The sequence below is a fragment of the Leguminivora glycinivorella genome, chromosome 2 (assembly GCF_023078275.1).
Source record: "Leguminivora glycinivorella isolate SPB_JAAS2020 chromosome 2, LegGlyc_1.1, whole genome shotgun sequence".
Lineage (NCBI taxonomy): Eukaryota > Metazoa > Arthropoda > Insecta > Lepidoptera > Tortricidae > Leguminivora > Leguminivora glycinivorella.
The window spans coordinates 34099483-34116299 of record NC_062972.1 but is presented as its reverse complement, the minus strand read 5'-3'; the positions used below and the strand labels follow the sequence as shown (position 1 = coordinate 34116299).

Sequence of the window (16817 nt, the reverse complement as noted above, 5' to 3'; positions counted from 1 at the left end):
GTGTCTGAAAAGATATTCGTTCCGTTATAGGTATTCGTATCAGATATGGACTGCTGTCATTGGGCAGTTTAGCGGTGGTATCAACACATTACTAGTCATCGAAGACATAGATATGTCTTCACTTTCCATCAGGGGGGTTACCATAGCACGTCATGGTAACCCAGGGGGGGTTACCATGACGTGCTAAAGCCGTTCAGACGTTACGGAGCTATGTAACTGCTATAGCTGTGTCCCTTTCTCTCAACCTAAACTGAACGTCTTTAGTACGTCATGGTAACCCCCCAGGTGTGACTAGGGTCAATCGCTGATCAGTCTAGGTACAATTAAGAAAAAATCTCAAATACGGTAAGCCCGCTGCTCGCTCCGCGCGCCGCTGGCGTCACCTTACCCGAACAAGTGATGACACATTTACAATTTTACATAAGAAAGGATCCCGTTCTTGCCCGCACGTGCACCGCACGCAACCGTCGCGTGCCATTTCACCCTCATAATTTATTAATTACCTTTTAATTGGCCGACCTGGCTAGTCTATGCTCTAATTGATGTGACCGGCCTACAAGTCCACTGGTCTGCTTTATTATACAACAGTGTTATAACAGGAAACGAAGCTGGTTTCACAATTTTCTCATCGATATCGTAAAGTAACAACTGTTACTAGTTTCACAAAGATCAGTTTCTGATAATAAACTGTTTCTGTAACTATACTTTTACTAGCTTTAGAAAGAGACAAAAAGTAGCCTATGTCACTCTCCATTCCTTCAACTATTTCCACTGAAAAAATCACGTTAATTCGTCGCTCCGTTTGCCGTAAAAGACGGACAAACAAACAGACACAGACACTTTCCCATTATTAGCGTAGTATGGATAAAGGGTGGAAGCACATGTATCAGAATCAAGCCGCATTTTGTGTATGAGAGATCGGTCGTTAGTATGAACATGCGTAAAGCTTTCAGCTTTCCGATGCATAAGCGTCTTCATACTAAGGAGCGGTTTCTCATACACAAAATGCGGCTCAATGCTGATGGATGTGTCATCAGTTTCTGATATCTGTTTCTGTAAGTGAAGCGCTGGTAGCCTAGCGGTAAGTACGTGCGACTTTCGTTCCGGAGGTCGCAAGTTCGAACCATGGCTCGCACCAATTAATTTTTCGAAATTTATGTGCGAAATGTCATTTGATATTTGCCAATCGCTTTTCGGTGAAGGAAACCGGACTAATTCCAATAAGGTCTAGTTTACCATTCGCGTTGGAAGGTCAGATAAAGTCGCTTTCGTAAAAACTAGTGCCTACGCCAAATCTTGGGATGAGTTGTCAAAGCGGACCTCAGGTTCCCATGAGCCGTGGCAAATGCCGGGATAACGCAAGGAGGATGATGATAATCTGTTTCTGTAAGTCAGAAGTATCACACGGTTCGGCCGTTTCCCGTCATTACAGTTGTTAGTGTCACAACATTCACCTCGCTGACTTGTTGCTAATTACCAAAACATGAGAAGTAGACATTGTCTGATAAATGTCGAGATAGAATCTCCATTCAAAGACTTTGGTCGTAGAGGTACACTTCAAGTGTAGATTTACCTTGTTTTCTGAAGAATTTGAGAAATTTCAACATTCGAGATCATCTGCTATTATACTACTCTACTTAGGTACTCTAGATACTGCATTCGTACTGACAACGCTACAAAACTACAAACTCAGTTAAACTTTTAGCTACTATGTAAAGTAACTCCTTGGATAGGCTAGTTTCCTATACTTAAAAAGAAATATTTTATGCAGTGTACGAAATAAAGCACCACATAATTAGAAGAAAATTTTTGATAATAGTTATTTTTAAACATAATTTCTATTTAATAAGTCAAAGAGAAAGATATTAATTAAGTAAATGAATTGACCGTGACGTCACTCAGTATTTCATAGTAATTCCATACTAAAAAATCGTTCTGACAGTTCATAAAAAGAAGCTGATTTGACTAGTAGGAAACTAGCCTATTATAAATCGGGAGCTCGACAATAATCAAAAATGTAATCACGGTCGATATCTCGGTCAATACAAGTCTAATTAAAATAACCGTAAATTATTCAAAACCCTTATATCCGTATTTATCCTCTCCGAAGCCACTTCGGGTCTCGAAATTCTCATACTTAATATCCCATAGAGCTGGCGGTTGTATAACTAAAGTCTTGTACAGCATATGCTAATGTTGTGTCTCGGAGACAAAAAAAGTGGAACGAACCATTTCGGCGCGCTTGCGACACTGGCCCTTTCGGGCTGCGCACACGATTTATGGTCCCTTTGGTATACATAATTTTACCATTAAATCTCACAAAAGGCCTTACGCAAGAGTATAATACCTAATGTGTTGGCTTTCGTATTAAAGGAGTTTGGATGGTATTTGGGCCGCTTCGTTACGATTTGAATGTCCTTTTAAGTAGCATATAGATAGGATTAAAATATTGTATCCTTAACGGCGCATGGAGACGTCTTTTCCAAAGTAGAAAAGATTAGACGAACAATTTTATTTTCCCCTCACTAGCTCGGAAACACGTGTTTTGTCCTTTAATACCAGCGGGTAAAAACGCATTTTATCCACTAGTGGGTAAAGTAATTTGACCTTGAATAAAGTCAAATTAACTGCTTTAAAATTGATAAAAGTAGGTGAATCTAGTAATAAAGATGATTTACCACCTGTGGAACTACCGGAAGCAGTGATAAACGCATTTTTTGCGTTGTAGTTTCCTCGCTATAGTGAGGGGAAAAGTTTTGTGTTACACTCGGGTGCAAATGTATTTTACTTCTCATGTGTTAAAAAACTCGCAAGTTCAGGATTCTATTCTCGAACCACTCGCTTAGCTCGTGGTTCAACTATAGAATCCTTTCACTTGCTCGTTTTTCAATTCCACACTCGGCGTTAAAATACAACTTTGCCCCCTTGTATAACAAATAACTATTATGCTGCTAGCCCTGATCATAAGATGAAGTAAAAATCCGTGCAATCAGAAGCTTACCATGACCTGTTTTGTTTCCAGATGGCGCCGTCAGTGCTAGCGTCAGTGCTGCTGTTGCTAGCGTCGAGCTCCGCCCGCGAGCAGAGCCGCTGGTCGCGCCAGATCAGCTCGTACACCGCCGACATCAGCGACTGGGTGCCGCTGTCCGCGCCCGCGGAGCAGCCCTCCGCCGAGCTGAAGCGACAGGCCGTGGCCGAGCCGCGCATCCTCTCGGAGCCCTTCCCGCCCTTCGCGCGCCCCGCCGCCGCCTTCAACCAGGACTTCCGCAGCCCGCCGCTCTACCAAAACCGCCCGCTCTACCTTCAGTCCGTCCCCTCCGTTCCCTCCGCCCCCCAAAACTTCCTGACCGACCAGGGCTTCGGACAGAGCATACGATTCGGCCTCTCCCAGCCCAACTTCCCGCTAAACCAAGGATTCATCTCACCGCAGTTCAACTACGACACCGTGCCGCAGATCAAGCCCCGGCCGACCGTCCCGGCTAATCCCGTCAAGTTCGAAAGTTTCCCGAAACCGCTTCCTTCCCCGCAAGCGAAACCTTTCCTGAGCCAGGCACCGAAGAAGCTCCCGCTCCCGCAAGGACCGAAGTTCGTCGACGGTTACCGGCTGGAGAACGCCAGCAACGACTTCGTTTTCAATCAGAAGAAGCCACAGTCCCTTCAGAAGCTCAAGTTTGAAGGACCCAAGACAGAAACTGTAATCCCTAACAAATCTAAGTTAGAAAGAGAAGAAGTACAGTTACTGTATGTCCCGGTGGAGTCTCTCAACCAAGGCCAATTCAACTTCCGCAATCCGCAAATTCAATACTCTACGCAAGGTCTTCCGAAACAAAATCCGCTCAAGCAACCGTTCGTTAACGACTTCCAGAGACCCGCGAAACCGGCAGAACACGTTAACTTTGGACAAGAGTACTATAACTACAATCCTAAACTGCAAGAGTTCGACCAGGTGCCGAAGTTCTCGACCATCCCCACGCCGTTCCCGACCGCGCCCCCTACCACCCCGCGCCCCAAGAAGCTGAAGCCGCACCAGCCGCCGCTCGCCGTGTTCTTGTCGAGAGAAGCTAAAAAAGGATCTCAAGTAAAGGTCGGCGACGTTCTTTCTTCGCTGAAGAATGCTAATACGATTGCCGTCTTGGACGCTGTGAACCCCCTAAATGCACCCAAAGTATTTATCGGCCCGTCAACCCTGACGCCTCCGGAAAACTTCGTCAAGTTTGAATTACCTTACTTGTCGAATATCGAGAACAGCGCTAACAAACTGAGACAGCTACCGTTCTTTGTCGCTCCGCTGAGCTACCACACCCCAGAAGGATTTGCCAAGATTCCCTTCCCGTCTCCTCACGTTGGGTCCGTGGTGATCAACTCTCAGATCAAGGACTCTTCGTCTGCGACTTCGACTACTCCAGAGGCTGATGTTATTCCTAATTCATACGTAGCTTCGCCTCCTTCTCAAAGACAAAACTCAGTAACTCAAAAACCCAACTTCAGTTATTACAGTACGGTAGCACCGAAGACTAACGCTCCTGCTCATCAATCTGAATACTATTCTTTCGAACCGCAAACCGTCACTTCTATCAGGCCTTCTAAGGAACCAGCCGATAGCATCATTACTGCTCCGCCGAAAACTGGCTCGTATTTCTTGAGCAACGAAGGACAACAGTACAGTCCTAATCAGTACGCGGAATACTCGCAAGAAAACTACAGCCAAGAGCAAGTTAGGCCGAACATCGTGCGACAACCGAAGCCGACCACTCCCACCACGACCCGCCCTCCCAAGACCACCAGCAGACCGTCCTCCACCTACTCCAGCCAGCTGCTGGAGACGCACAACCCATACTCGATCAACCAGGCTTTCCACTTCAGCACTCCCTTGGATTACAACCACTACTTAGATGAGAAAGACAACTACTCTACACAGCCGCAGCAGCAGTTCAAGCCGCTGCCGTCTTCGTCGGCGTCACCCGCTCCCACCACTCCAAGCACCACGCTCAAACCTGAAGTCGTTACGGAAAAGCAGTCATACCAATCAACCCAGTCGAATTACGCTCAGCAAAACTACTCGCCGGAGATTCACTATGAATCCGAAATTCAAAACTCTAGATTCCCCGTTTATAATTCCAATGAGTTCACAACCAAGACAGAATACAACCGACCGGAGACCGTAAACACGAATAACTTGGCCACCGTCAACAGCCCGCCCGCAGACACAGACAACAGATACGTCGAAACCCAAGCCCCCGTGCAGGAAAACTACGCTGTAGTCAATGAAATACCGGCGACGGCAGCCGATGCCGGCGTGCAGCCCACCAATCCGTCATACAACCAATATTACACCAGCTTCGTCAGTAACGAGAGCCAAGAAAGTTCAACGACCTCAACATCCACCACCACGACGACTACAACCAGGAGGCCTCCCATCAGGACTCGCGGGCGACCTCGCTACACCACCACCCCGAGAACCAACTCCAACGAATCTACCACTAAGTATACAGCTACACGCAGACCGCTTCGCGAGAGGAGGCCCTTGCCAACTAGATCCAGATATGAACCCAACAAGATCACCACTGAAAAACCTACGAGAAAACCAGTCGATTCCAATGAAAGCTCAACGAAATCTTCCCCCTACTCCAGCAGAACCAGAACACGAGGACGCGTTCAGTTTAAGCCATCCGATAGTGACGAAGGTCAATACAACAGAAACAAAGGCAGCAGCAAAGAGGAAGACCTGGCTTACCAGAGAGATGTTCTTCACCAAAACTATCCAGTTACTCTAATGGAAAGAGGGAGCACTGTCGACGTTGAAGCCATTACTGAGCCGGCTCCAAAATTCCAATCCACCAAGAACGTTGAATCTTCTGCCACATATGATACTGAAAATGCTTACACTTACGAAAGAGCGTCCGTGAGCCAGCCCATCGCTAACTCCGCGTCGAGCGAGCACACCTTCCCGTCGCGGTCCGAGGGCCGCACCGAGACGCCGTACGTGCCACACGTGCCCTCCACGAGGGAGGAGTACGTCTATCACTCGAGGAGCAGCTCCGCCCCGGTCGACGCTATTTCATATGACGAGTCTTCGCCAGACGATGAAGACACTTACGCAAAACAAACTACTCCAATCCAAAAAGACGCGAGTCCCGAAGTCTCCTACGCTACCGAAGCTGTCAGCCCTGTCACCGAGCAGGCTCCGAGCTATTCAGTCACCATCAGACAAGAAACAGCTACTCCAGAATATGACAATGCTAAGTTCTTGAGCGAAGAAGTTAACCACGAAGAAGAAGTACAAACTACACCTTCTTACAATAGGGTGCGCGTGCGACCCGGCCTCATCAAACAGTATCACCAAGCTTCCACTGAATCGACGAAGACTAAGGAGAGAAAAAATCCAGTACAAGCGATCACTTACAGGCCCGCCTTCGATAGACGCCGCACCACTATGCGTATCGAGGAGATCGGTGAGGATCTAAAGACCAAACAAGTGTTCGCCCGGCCCGAGGTCCAAGAGCACAGACACCCCGTGTACAAGCCGGAGCCCACCACCGAGCCACCGGCCACCGCCGCGCAGGAGCCCGCCACCAAGCGCGGCCAGTTCCGGCGCCGGCGCCCCTCCTACACCACCACCTCCACCGAGGCCACCAGCTCCAAGAAAACCTACGAAGTAAAGAATAGGTTCAGAGGACGACGACCGACCACTGAAAAACCGACGGAGAAAACTGAAGCCCAAACCGAAGCATCTACGACGACTATCAGAAATACTCTTCACAGCAGGTACAGCAACCGCCCGCGGCTGTCGGAGAGATATAATAAGAAACAGGAAGCTGAGGATCAAGATCAGGAGCCCAACTACTCTATCAACAGGCCAAAATTCGCGGAACCAGAGACAGTCGAGTGGTCAGCCGATTCTTTCAAACCTTACAACCCTAATGACATCATCGATGACAGGAAAGACTCCACGGCCGGTTTGCGTAGCGATGACGACGGTGAACTGGACATCATAACGGCTAGAAACGAATACGATGATATTCTAATTTCTGTTACACCGGCGACTAACCGACTGAACAAAAAGATACCCGATATTCCTCCTACTCTGGAGGCCTTGGTGGAACAAAGCAAAGTAACCAAGAGTGACTCGCCTGACGCAATGTCGACCTTCGAGAGCATGCTAGAGGAGGTGATGAAGAGCCTGGAGGAGCAGGACGAGGACGAGTACTCGAGCAGTGTGATGAAGCACAAGGGCGGCGAGATCGGCGAGATCCCGCCGGAGAGGATCATCTCCTCGGGAGACAACGCCAAGCCGAGTACGCCAGAGGAGACTACGGCCACCGACCCCACAGAAGAGTCCAGCATTCTTAGTGAGGTAAGGACTCTAAAACGAATTTATAAAAAACATAAAGATATTATTCGACCCGCAATTGATTTGATAGTTGATACAGATTTGACAACCTAAGCTACTCTTTATCTTCATTTATCTTTGTCTTAGTTAAATTGACAACGATTTCCACATTTTTCGCATCACTTTTACTGATCCATTTTTGTGTTTTCAGGAGGACAAAGACCGCAAGAGCCGCCGCCGCGGGTTCTGGAAGAAGGTGGCGGTGCGCCCCGCCACCACCGAGGCCATCGAGGCGGCCGAGTCGCAGCACTACGCCGCCGCCGTCAACCGCCTGGCGCCGCCCGCCGGCAAGGCCGCCCACGACAAGCTCGCGCCCGCCAAGGTCACCACCTACAAACCCACTTTCGACATCAAAGACATCTTCACGGACGACTCCGTTGACGAACTTCCTACTGTAGACATCCCCAAAATAAACGCGCCGGAACCGACCCCTCTAGCCACCACGGAAAATATCCTGCAAAAAGAAACTCCAACGGAAATGTCTCCTGGTGATTTAGATCTCGGAACCGGATCCCCGGACCCGACCGTCGCCGAGCCCACGACTACAGAAGCCTCGACTGAAGCCAACATTGACAGGAACGACGGTTTCAGCTTCATGGACTACTTGTTTGGAACTACGGCTGATGAAAATGACAAGAAAGTCACTAAAGCTACGGAGATCGAAGTGACGATGGAGCCGGCTAAAATTAGGATAACTACGACAGAGAGCAATGTGATTCCTGAAGAGATCACCGCTGTGGCAGAGAGCGAGGACACTGTTGAAGCTGTCACAGAATTTACTGAGATTAAGAAGTCGAACGCTACAGAGGCTGCTACGGAGGCGCAGCGCGACGCGACGGAGGCGGCGGTGGAGAGCACGTCGGTGTCGGGGTTCATGGACCCCGCCGCCGTCGTCAGCACCTCCATGTCCACCGAGGTCTCGCACGAGACCGAGATCTGCTTCCGAGGGAAATGCATAAAGACCAGCAAGGACCTCTTATAAACCGGGACGGGGACAGACAGACAGTGGTGCTAAAGACTGTGTTCAAAATATAGTGGAATATCAATTAGTGAATTGCTGAACATTTTTTAATTAAGACGAGTTACTAAATGATCTTACTTTAATTTATTAGTGTATTTAATGTCTCTGGTGAGATTTTGTAAATAGTTTAGAATCACTCTTTACTTGATTTCACCATTTTACCTATACCTACAGTAGGTAGTAAGAGTATCTTGATTTTTGTGGCCACAAGAATTGAGTTCTGTGTATATTTACAGTTAATGTTATTCTAATGTTAGGATGACATTTAGTATTTTTTTTACTTTTTGTATTATAGGTAAATATTTCGACTGAGAATATTTTTGTAACCATAATTTAAGGAATAGAATTACGTGTTACTATTTATTTCTTCTTATTATTTGTACACACTTAAAAGGGCATTTCTGAGTATGTTTTACTTCGTTACAACCATAAACCTACTTGTAGTAACGACATGCTACTATGTACCTATTTCCCCAAAGCCAACTTACGTAAATAAATAAATAATTAAACTTAATATAGTTGTTGCTTCACACTCACCAATGTTACTGCCTAAAGTGTAATTTTATATTAAAAACGAAAATAAAATAAATAAATGACAAATTATATTGTATTATTTATCTTTGTCTAACATTACATAAGAATACTTCCCAGTTTAATAACTACAACTTACAAATGGAAAAAGGTGCACTGGAGTCACTTGTAAAATGTACAATACTTACATACATCTTATTCGATATAATTAGTGGAAATCATGACTTTCAAAGTACACACAAAAAGAAACTACACTTCATTTAAAATTAAACAATAACTGATTAATTAACCCTTTTGCTGACAGTGCTCCGCCTGTTGACGTGCTGTCTCTGAAAATACATATACGGGTATGTCCTTTCTGCGGCAGAAGTTTGGCTGTCGATGTAGTGTCAGCATATGGGTTAATAATAGGTACATTATAAAATTAAATGGTTTTTATTTCAACTCAATACCTCCAGAATCTTCCCAGATAAAGAGTCTTCACAGATAGTTGGACACAGACAGGCACAAAACAATATGATTGTATAAGGGTTTCACAAAGGGTTTAGAACCCTAAAAACAATACAATTTAACATACATTGCCTTGACATACCTATAAAGTCTGTTGACATAAAACAACATTTACTTTGAAAATGTTTGATGGAAAGTTTATGAATGTAATTTAAGTAAGTAGGTAACAGTTTCTTTCCAAATAATATGTATAGGCAAGGACTGGGTAACAGGTGGTCTAGCATTATAATTACCACCCGCAGCATACACAGGGTGGTGGCCACTAGTAAGGCACTGGGCCCACTGCGAGCTATTAAGCTATGAGCTATCGGCTATAAAACAAACAAAAGATAAGCACTCCCGTGCAAATAAAAGAGACACGGCGATATTGATAGCTCACCACTGGACTGTGTAGCTATAAACATTGCCGTGTTTCTTTTATTTACATGGGAGTGATTATCTTTTTGTTTGTTTTATAGCCGATAGCTCATAGCTTACTAGCTCGCGGCGGGACCAGTACCTTAGTCTATGAAAGACAAACTCAAGTGTCATCACTTACAAATAAATCTCTACATTCAAATGTACAAACAATATTGCACATTATTAACCCTTTCGCTGACAGTGCTCCGCCTGTCGACATACTGTCACTGGAAATACATATACAGTTACGTCTTTTCTGCGGCAGTAGTTCGGCTGTCGACGTAGTGTCAGTGAATGGGTACAATATTGCACCTTGTATCATTCAATATCACTGGATTGCAAAAACCCAGTTAGAATCATTGTACAATTTCCACTTCGCACAGACTTCAATCGATCACTTGACACTCATCGTCGTCCACAAACCCTCCATTCATAGCGTCGTTCAAAATATCGTTCTTTTTCTTCTTCAGTTCATTGTCAAGGAACATTCTCCGCTCCTCGCGCATTCTCCTCTCCGCCACCTTCTCGGCCGTCGGTCTCTCCACGATACCTTTAGTAAATGTGTAGATAACTGTCGACGAATCCCCGTCCATAAAAGCCAAGTTGATACTAGGACCGGTCTCTATAGTACACAAGTTCTGCTGCAGAACACCAATAAACTCCATATTCACATCTTCATGCGTAGGGACAGGCACGTATATGTTCATTTTATCCCCTTTACTAGGTCTCGCGACTATGTATAACGCGTCTACATCTTTGTTGTAACAGTATTCGGTGTCGTACATTAGTTTTACGTCCACTAAGTACACGTAAAGCTGGAAAGCCAGTGAAATTTTTAAGTCAGATCTGCACCCAAGGTTGCGCATGTCTTCTCTTATTTTCGCTTCAATATCCATCATTTACTTTAAGAAATAATAACTTTTTGTAGTATGAAATAAGTAATCACAACTATAACCTCCGGCATGCAAACGAGTGTCGTCGTGACTCGACTGTCAAGTGACGGTAGTGACACTGACAGTTAAAGTAGTTTTGCGTTTTGTTATGGGAATCTGAAAGAGTATTTGGTAATTCGAGTAATGATTTATTCAATTTAAAGCAAATGGTAATGATAAATACTACATTTTACTTATAAATATATAAATACTTGACTTTAAAATATAATATCTAAAGCTTGGAAGCTAACTTTATTGAAATATATTTTTTGTTGTAAGTGTCAACTAAACTCAAATTCTAGCAACATAACAGTTTGAACTGTCTGCAACCAAATCAGTTCTCTTATTTTCTTCCCAGTGAAAGTATTACAATTATTAATGAATTAAAAGCATATTATTACGCGTATATTGTCAGTTTTGTCTTTATAATAAAGTACTGTTGTGAAAACGTTTGTAGCGTATGTGTGCGTAACTTTGCAAGTGTTTAGCGAGTTTAATTTTATTTAATGTGGGAACAAGTGGAATTTTGAAACGAAGTAATATTTATAACGAGTTATTATACTTAAAGATATTGACGGACCCGTATTGAACAAGGTAAGGCATACAAAAAAAGTTATTAAATCTTAGAATTTATAATAAATAATCATCGTAATGCAAACTTCTTCAGAATTATTTAACGCAAACACTGCCCTCTAGCGGCTACTAAAGAAGTGAACGCTTCGTCCAGCTTTAAGCGCTACCTAGTGTTGAGTAGCGAAAACACTTCGCTGTAAGACTGACTACTGCAGTAGATTTGGCTCCTACTGTCAACTCATAGTTTAGGGTATCACCGCTAGATGGTGTTTACACCGTTCCAGTAGAATTCTTAAGAATTTTTCGTCAGATGGCGTAAACGTTGCACATTGAATTTGGTTCATCGTTTTAGCAATTGCAGCATGCATTCGCTTTGTAATGTTTTATATTGCTAAATGCTTTTTATTTTATAGTTTTATGTAATTTTATTATTTAAAAAAAATAAAAGGGTACCGGCCCAAGTTATGCGCACAATTCTTTAGCATCTTATAAAATAAACGACACATTAAAGTTAACTAGGAAGTCGTATTTAAACTGAAAAATGTTTTCAGGTAACAGATTTCTTTTTTTTTAGACATTCATATTTATAATACGTTATTTCTCCAATACAAATAAATAAAAATAAAATGAATAAAATAGTCACGTGACTAGAAAAATAGTTACTTAAAGTGAAGCGTAATTTCATCGCGTTTGCCATCTGTCAGGATGGCCGAGCGGTCTAAGGCGCCAGACTCAAGGTTTCCTTGCCTACTATGTAGGTGTTTGAGCTGTTCTGGTCCTCTCTGAGGGCGTGGGTTCGAATCCCACTTCTGACAATACTTTTTGGTTTGGTAAGTTTTTTTTTTTTTTACATTTGCTTTGCTTTTATTAATAAAACTGCTCTATAGGTGCTTCATTATTTTCATGCTGAATATTCCTACTATTGATAAAACAGCTATTTAACTACGCATAAGACTCGCATTTTTGCTTTGTAAATAGGTCTAATTGGCAACTGCTTTCTTTAAGATAAAGATAAAAAAGACATGCTTTTAGCTTAGCTTAGCAACAGCAAAACAAAAGAAATTAACTAGAATTTAAGAAGGGCAAAAAGCCAACGACACGAGGTGTTCCCAGGCGGTCACCCATCCAAGTACTGACCTCGCCCGACGTTGCTTAACTTCGGTGATCGGACGAGAACCGGTGTATTCAACGTGGTATGGACGTTGGCGATAGCAGAGTCAAATGTCTTCATCCGTACATGATTATAACGGCTTTAATTCAACAATCATCATCATTGTCATGATCGTAACACGTAAGGTTTGCTCCCGGGAAATACCGGTACCGAAAGTACCGGGAATTCCCGGGATTTTTGGCCAAGCAAAGAACCGGGAAATCAACTTGAAAAATCCCGGTACTTTCGGTACTTTCGGGAAATACTTTTTAATGCCATTTTTTGCTACAAAATGTATTTATTTCTGTTTAAATTATGTAAACAGTTAAAAAATAGGCATAGGTACAGTAAAACGCGCTTAATCACTATTTAATAGAGGGTGGCAGTGGCAGTCTGGCAGCTGTGGCCACCGCTATACCCTAGCTAGCCCCACTAGCCAGTTCAGCAGTCGAGTTTTGTATTTTTGGTGAAGGTTTGTTATATTAATTTGTGTATTTAGTTTTTCTCTCTCAATCTCATTTCTCATTTGACTCATTTTTCTGCATGTTATAAAACTGTGTTCGCGAATTTTGCGATAGACTCAAAAACTACTAAACGGATATTTATGCGTTTTTCACCTATGTATGAATGGAGTGATTCTTGAGGAATGTTTAAGGTTTTGTTATTATAAATTGATTATTAAAACATGACTATATGTGCTAAAAGTCGGTAAAAATCACGCTGCTTAAGAGCTTCAATCGAAAACCCTGCCCGTAAGTACCGATCGACTTATAACAAAATAATGTATGGTGGAATTGTCGCTCTTATACATAAATTTAGGCCTAGAAAAAAAGTCGGCAATGGCTTATGTCTAACTTTAAAGGATAACTGCTATAAACATGCTTAACTTAAAAAAATGTTTACGTATAATGTGGTATTACGGTATTCCACAGAAATTTCCAGAAAATGACTAATTTTCTCGAGAACGTTCCCTCTGACTAGCAAAAAAATTGTGCACCATCTCAAATGTTTTGTTTCCTTTAGTTTACATTCTTTGCTTCAAATTACATATTTGGGGAATTTTGTGAATTTTACTGCCGGTCTATAATCAATTATTATATTTCTTTAATAGTATTTTGTCTTATTTCTTTTACTAATCCATTAAACATCTCCCAGTAATAGCAGATAGCTTAATCGGAGCAATGTATTGCAACGGTAACCATTAAAGCCTATGGTGGCCAGATAGTCGGGTTTAAGCGGAATTCTTCACGATTTTTTGCTTGTTCTCCCGACTCCCGTTTCCTTATAATAAAAACAATATCTGGGCGACCGAGCTTCGCTCGGTTCTATTTTAATATATCACGTCTTTAGATAAAAAAAAACTCTTATAAATACAAAAACAAAAAAAAAAGACAAAAAACAAAAACTTAATTTCTGGCCGGGATTCGAAACCCTGACACCTACGATCTATCTGCGTACATTAGACCGACCTCGTGCGACTGAGCTAAGCGGAATCGATGCGCGCGCGGCGAAATTAAGGACCATATTTTACGTTTACAAATGCGAAAGAAAAACTCATGAAAACTCGAAAATTCGCGTTTTCCGGGATCTAAGGCTACGCTAGATCGATTTTTCACCCCGAAAACCCCCACAAAACAAATTTCAGCGAAATCGTTAGAGCGGTTTCCGAGATCGTCGGTATATATAAATAAATATATAAATAAATAAATAAATAAATAAATAAATATACAAGAATTGCTCGTTTAATAGTATAAGATACAGATAAAATAATACGCCCATCGAAGGCGGTACGGTTCGGCTATGGTAATATAATAATAAAAGATGTGAAATGCCAAAAAATATGTTGTTTTATTTGAAAAAGCGAAAAAAATTGACCAGTTCCGAAAGTACCGAAAATCCCGGGAAATCCCGGTTCCGTATTGCTTCGGTACCGAAAATCCCGGTTCTTTGAAACAGTACCGGTACTGCAATCCCTAGTAACACGTTAACAGTCCTTTATCGGCTACTACTGAGTACGAGTAGGACGTCCCTTCTCGCGGTCCTGACTTGATAGTCTCATTCATAACAATTACTTAATGGGGGGGGGACTGTGCCATTCTCGGCTCACCTTGCTGGACGGCAATTATTAGATCAGCACAACTTGACGTTCCTTTTGCGTGCACTACCATTTATAAAGTTCACTAATGCAGAAAACTCTACACTTGCATGTGCATGTGACATCAAAGACATGTATAACTCCGTATAGACAAATAAAGTCTTAGAAAAAAACGTACCTCAGTACCATACAGAAAAAGGCACGGTGGCCTAGATGGCATTACACCTTCGGGGTACGCTCAGCTAGATGGCGCTAATATGAATATTTGACATTTTAAAACATATCAAGCTAAGAATATGGGCCAAATTGTCAAAACTGAGGTTCAAAAGTTTCAAGCCTGTGTCGGGAGATGGCAGTTTATGCACTGTGATTACACATTTTACTTCGACAGTAACTCTCTATAATACGGATCGAGTATCTTTGGTGACATCTAGCGACAATCACGCGTCAAATAGCGTGAATCCTCTTCGCATTGACTCGAAAAAAATGCAAAAAGATTTTCCCGTACCGGGAATCGAACCCGAGCCTCCTGGGTGAAAGCCAGGTATCCTAGCCACTAGACCATACGGGAGTTGAAAGCTTGTGCTAAATTATAAGTTACATTACAAAGGTATACTTACATAGCTATATTTAAGTACTGTACGTACATAGTATATGTTATGTTCTGAGAGTGACATGGTATGAGTGGTATGACGTACGTCGCGTCGCCGTAAATATGTATTGCACTGCACGTCTTTATAAAGAATTACTTTTTTACCCAATACGATATTGGAGAAATCTTTTCGGTGAAGGAAAACATCGTGCGGAAACCGGACTAATTCCAATAAGGTTTAGTTATCCTTCGGGTTGGAAGGTCAGATGGCAGTCGCTTTCGTAAAACTAGTGCCTACGCCAAATCCTGGGATTAGTTTCCAAAAGCGGACCCCAGGCTCCCATGAGCCGTGGCAAATGCCGGGATAAAGCAAGGAGGATAGGACGACATTGAAGAAATGAAGACTACTTGATGGAACTGACACCAGTAGATCAGTCCACGTGGAATCCATTCCATGTCGTCATATATGTATGATATCACTTCTATAAAATATTATTTTATAATGCTCGGTTCCTATTTTTAACCGACTTCAAAAAAGGAGGAGGTTCTCAATTCGACTGAATGTTTTTTATTTTTTATTTTTTTTTATATTTTTTTTTTGTATGTATGTTATTCGATATCTCCGAGAATCATGGACCGATTTTCAAAATTTTTTTTTCATTCGATCAGGTATAACCCCGAGATGGTCCCATTGGCACCAAGTCGGGGTCTGATGATGGGATCTTGGAGAAATCGAGGGAACTCCTCAAATGTTATAGGCACATGTAATGTTTTTAGTGTATTTTTCAAAGGTACACCAGTATTTACGCCTGATGGTGAAAACTTTATGTGGCTGAGCTGATGATGGAAGGTCAACTCCTCAATGGTTAGGAGTTAAAGGATAATTCTTTCACTACTGTACATATATTCGGACTGATACATAAAATATCAATAGGAACCACTAAAAATCAACAAATAAATAAACTTTTTAACAAAAAATAAAACCGCCTTCAAAAATAAGCGCGTTACAAAACACGGAGAAACTAAAAAGCAAAAAATAATAAACCTTTGAATTCAGATTTCTTATCGGATTGCAATAATCTAAACATCCAAATTATAAACAAATCAATTATTTTTGGAGTCGGTACCAGCCTGCGTATGGTTGGGTGGTGCAAACAGGAATAGCAAGGCGATGAACAGGTCTGGTACCGACTACAAAAGTAATTGATTTGTTTATAATTTGGATGTTTAGATTATTGCAATCCGATAAGAAATCTGAATTCAAAGGTTTATTATTTTTTGCTTTTTAGTTTCTCCGTGTTTTGTAACGCGCTTATTTTTGAAGGCGGTTTTATTTTTTGTTAAAAAGTTTATTTTATAAAATACAAAATCCGTAATTAGCTACAAGCTTCGTCAAAAAGTAAGACAATGGAAAATCCGCAACATGCATCGTCAATAAACTAAACCTAAAAGTACATACTTAAAAAAAACACACACACACACACACACACCTACAACTCAAAAACACCCTGCAAGTCGCCACCAACAGGCAGCGTGCCCAAAAGGCTGGCCGCATTGCCTCGCTGAATGGCGATGCTTATTCTCTGAGCAAAATACTGGCCAGCCCTTTTGTCACCCGTCACAT

The 16817-nt window shown here is 42.4% G+C and overlaps 2 protein-coding genes and 3 non-coding genes across 6 annotated transcripts in view; 3 read left to right on the top strand and 2 right to left on the bottom strand.

Moving 5' to 3' along the window:
* LOC125234425 (mucin-5AC) overlaps positions 1–9007 on the top strand; it is a 61113-nt gene extending 52106 nt beyond the window's left edge. The window contains exons 1-3 of one of the 2 annotated variants that reach the window (XM_048140667.1): positions 2104–2516; positions 2945–7354; positions 7542–9007. In XM_048140667.1, the coding sequence (XP_047996624.1) occupies positions 3023–7354; positions 7542–8372 (5163 nt within the window). In that variant the 5' untranslated portion in view covers positions 2104–2516; positions 2945–3022 and the 3' untranslated portion in view covers positions 8373–9007. Of the gene's footprint in view, positions 1–2103; positions 2517–2944; positions 7355–7541 lie in introns of those variants that run through there. The other variant, XM_048140659.1, reaches the window with a different exon arrangement.
* A 2239-nt stretch (positions 9008–11246) lies between these two features.
* LOC125234436 (electron transfer flavoprotein beta subunit lysine methyltransferase-like) overlaps positions 11247–16817 on the top strand; it is a 73428-nt gene continuing 67857 nt past the window's right edge. Inside the window, exon 1 of the mRNA XM_048140697.1 lies at positions 11247–11377. The gene's annotated coding sequence lies outside the window, so the exon portion shown is untranslated. The remainder of the gene's footprint in view (positions 11378–16817) is intronic.
* Positions 12056–12171, top strand: Trnal-caa. Its single transcript has 2 exons — positions 12056–12093; positions 12127–12171. It is a non-coding gene; the product is annotated as a tRNA-Leu (tRNA).
* Positions 12445–12563, bottom strand: LOC125242436. Its single transcript, XR_007178876.1, has one exon. It is a non-coding gene; the product is annotated as a 5S ribosomal RNA (ribosomal RNA).
* On the bottom strand, positions 15101–15172 carry Trnae-uuc. The gene has a single exon. It is a non-coding gene; the product is annotated as a tRNA-Glu (tRNA).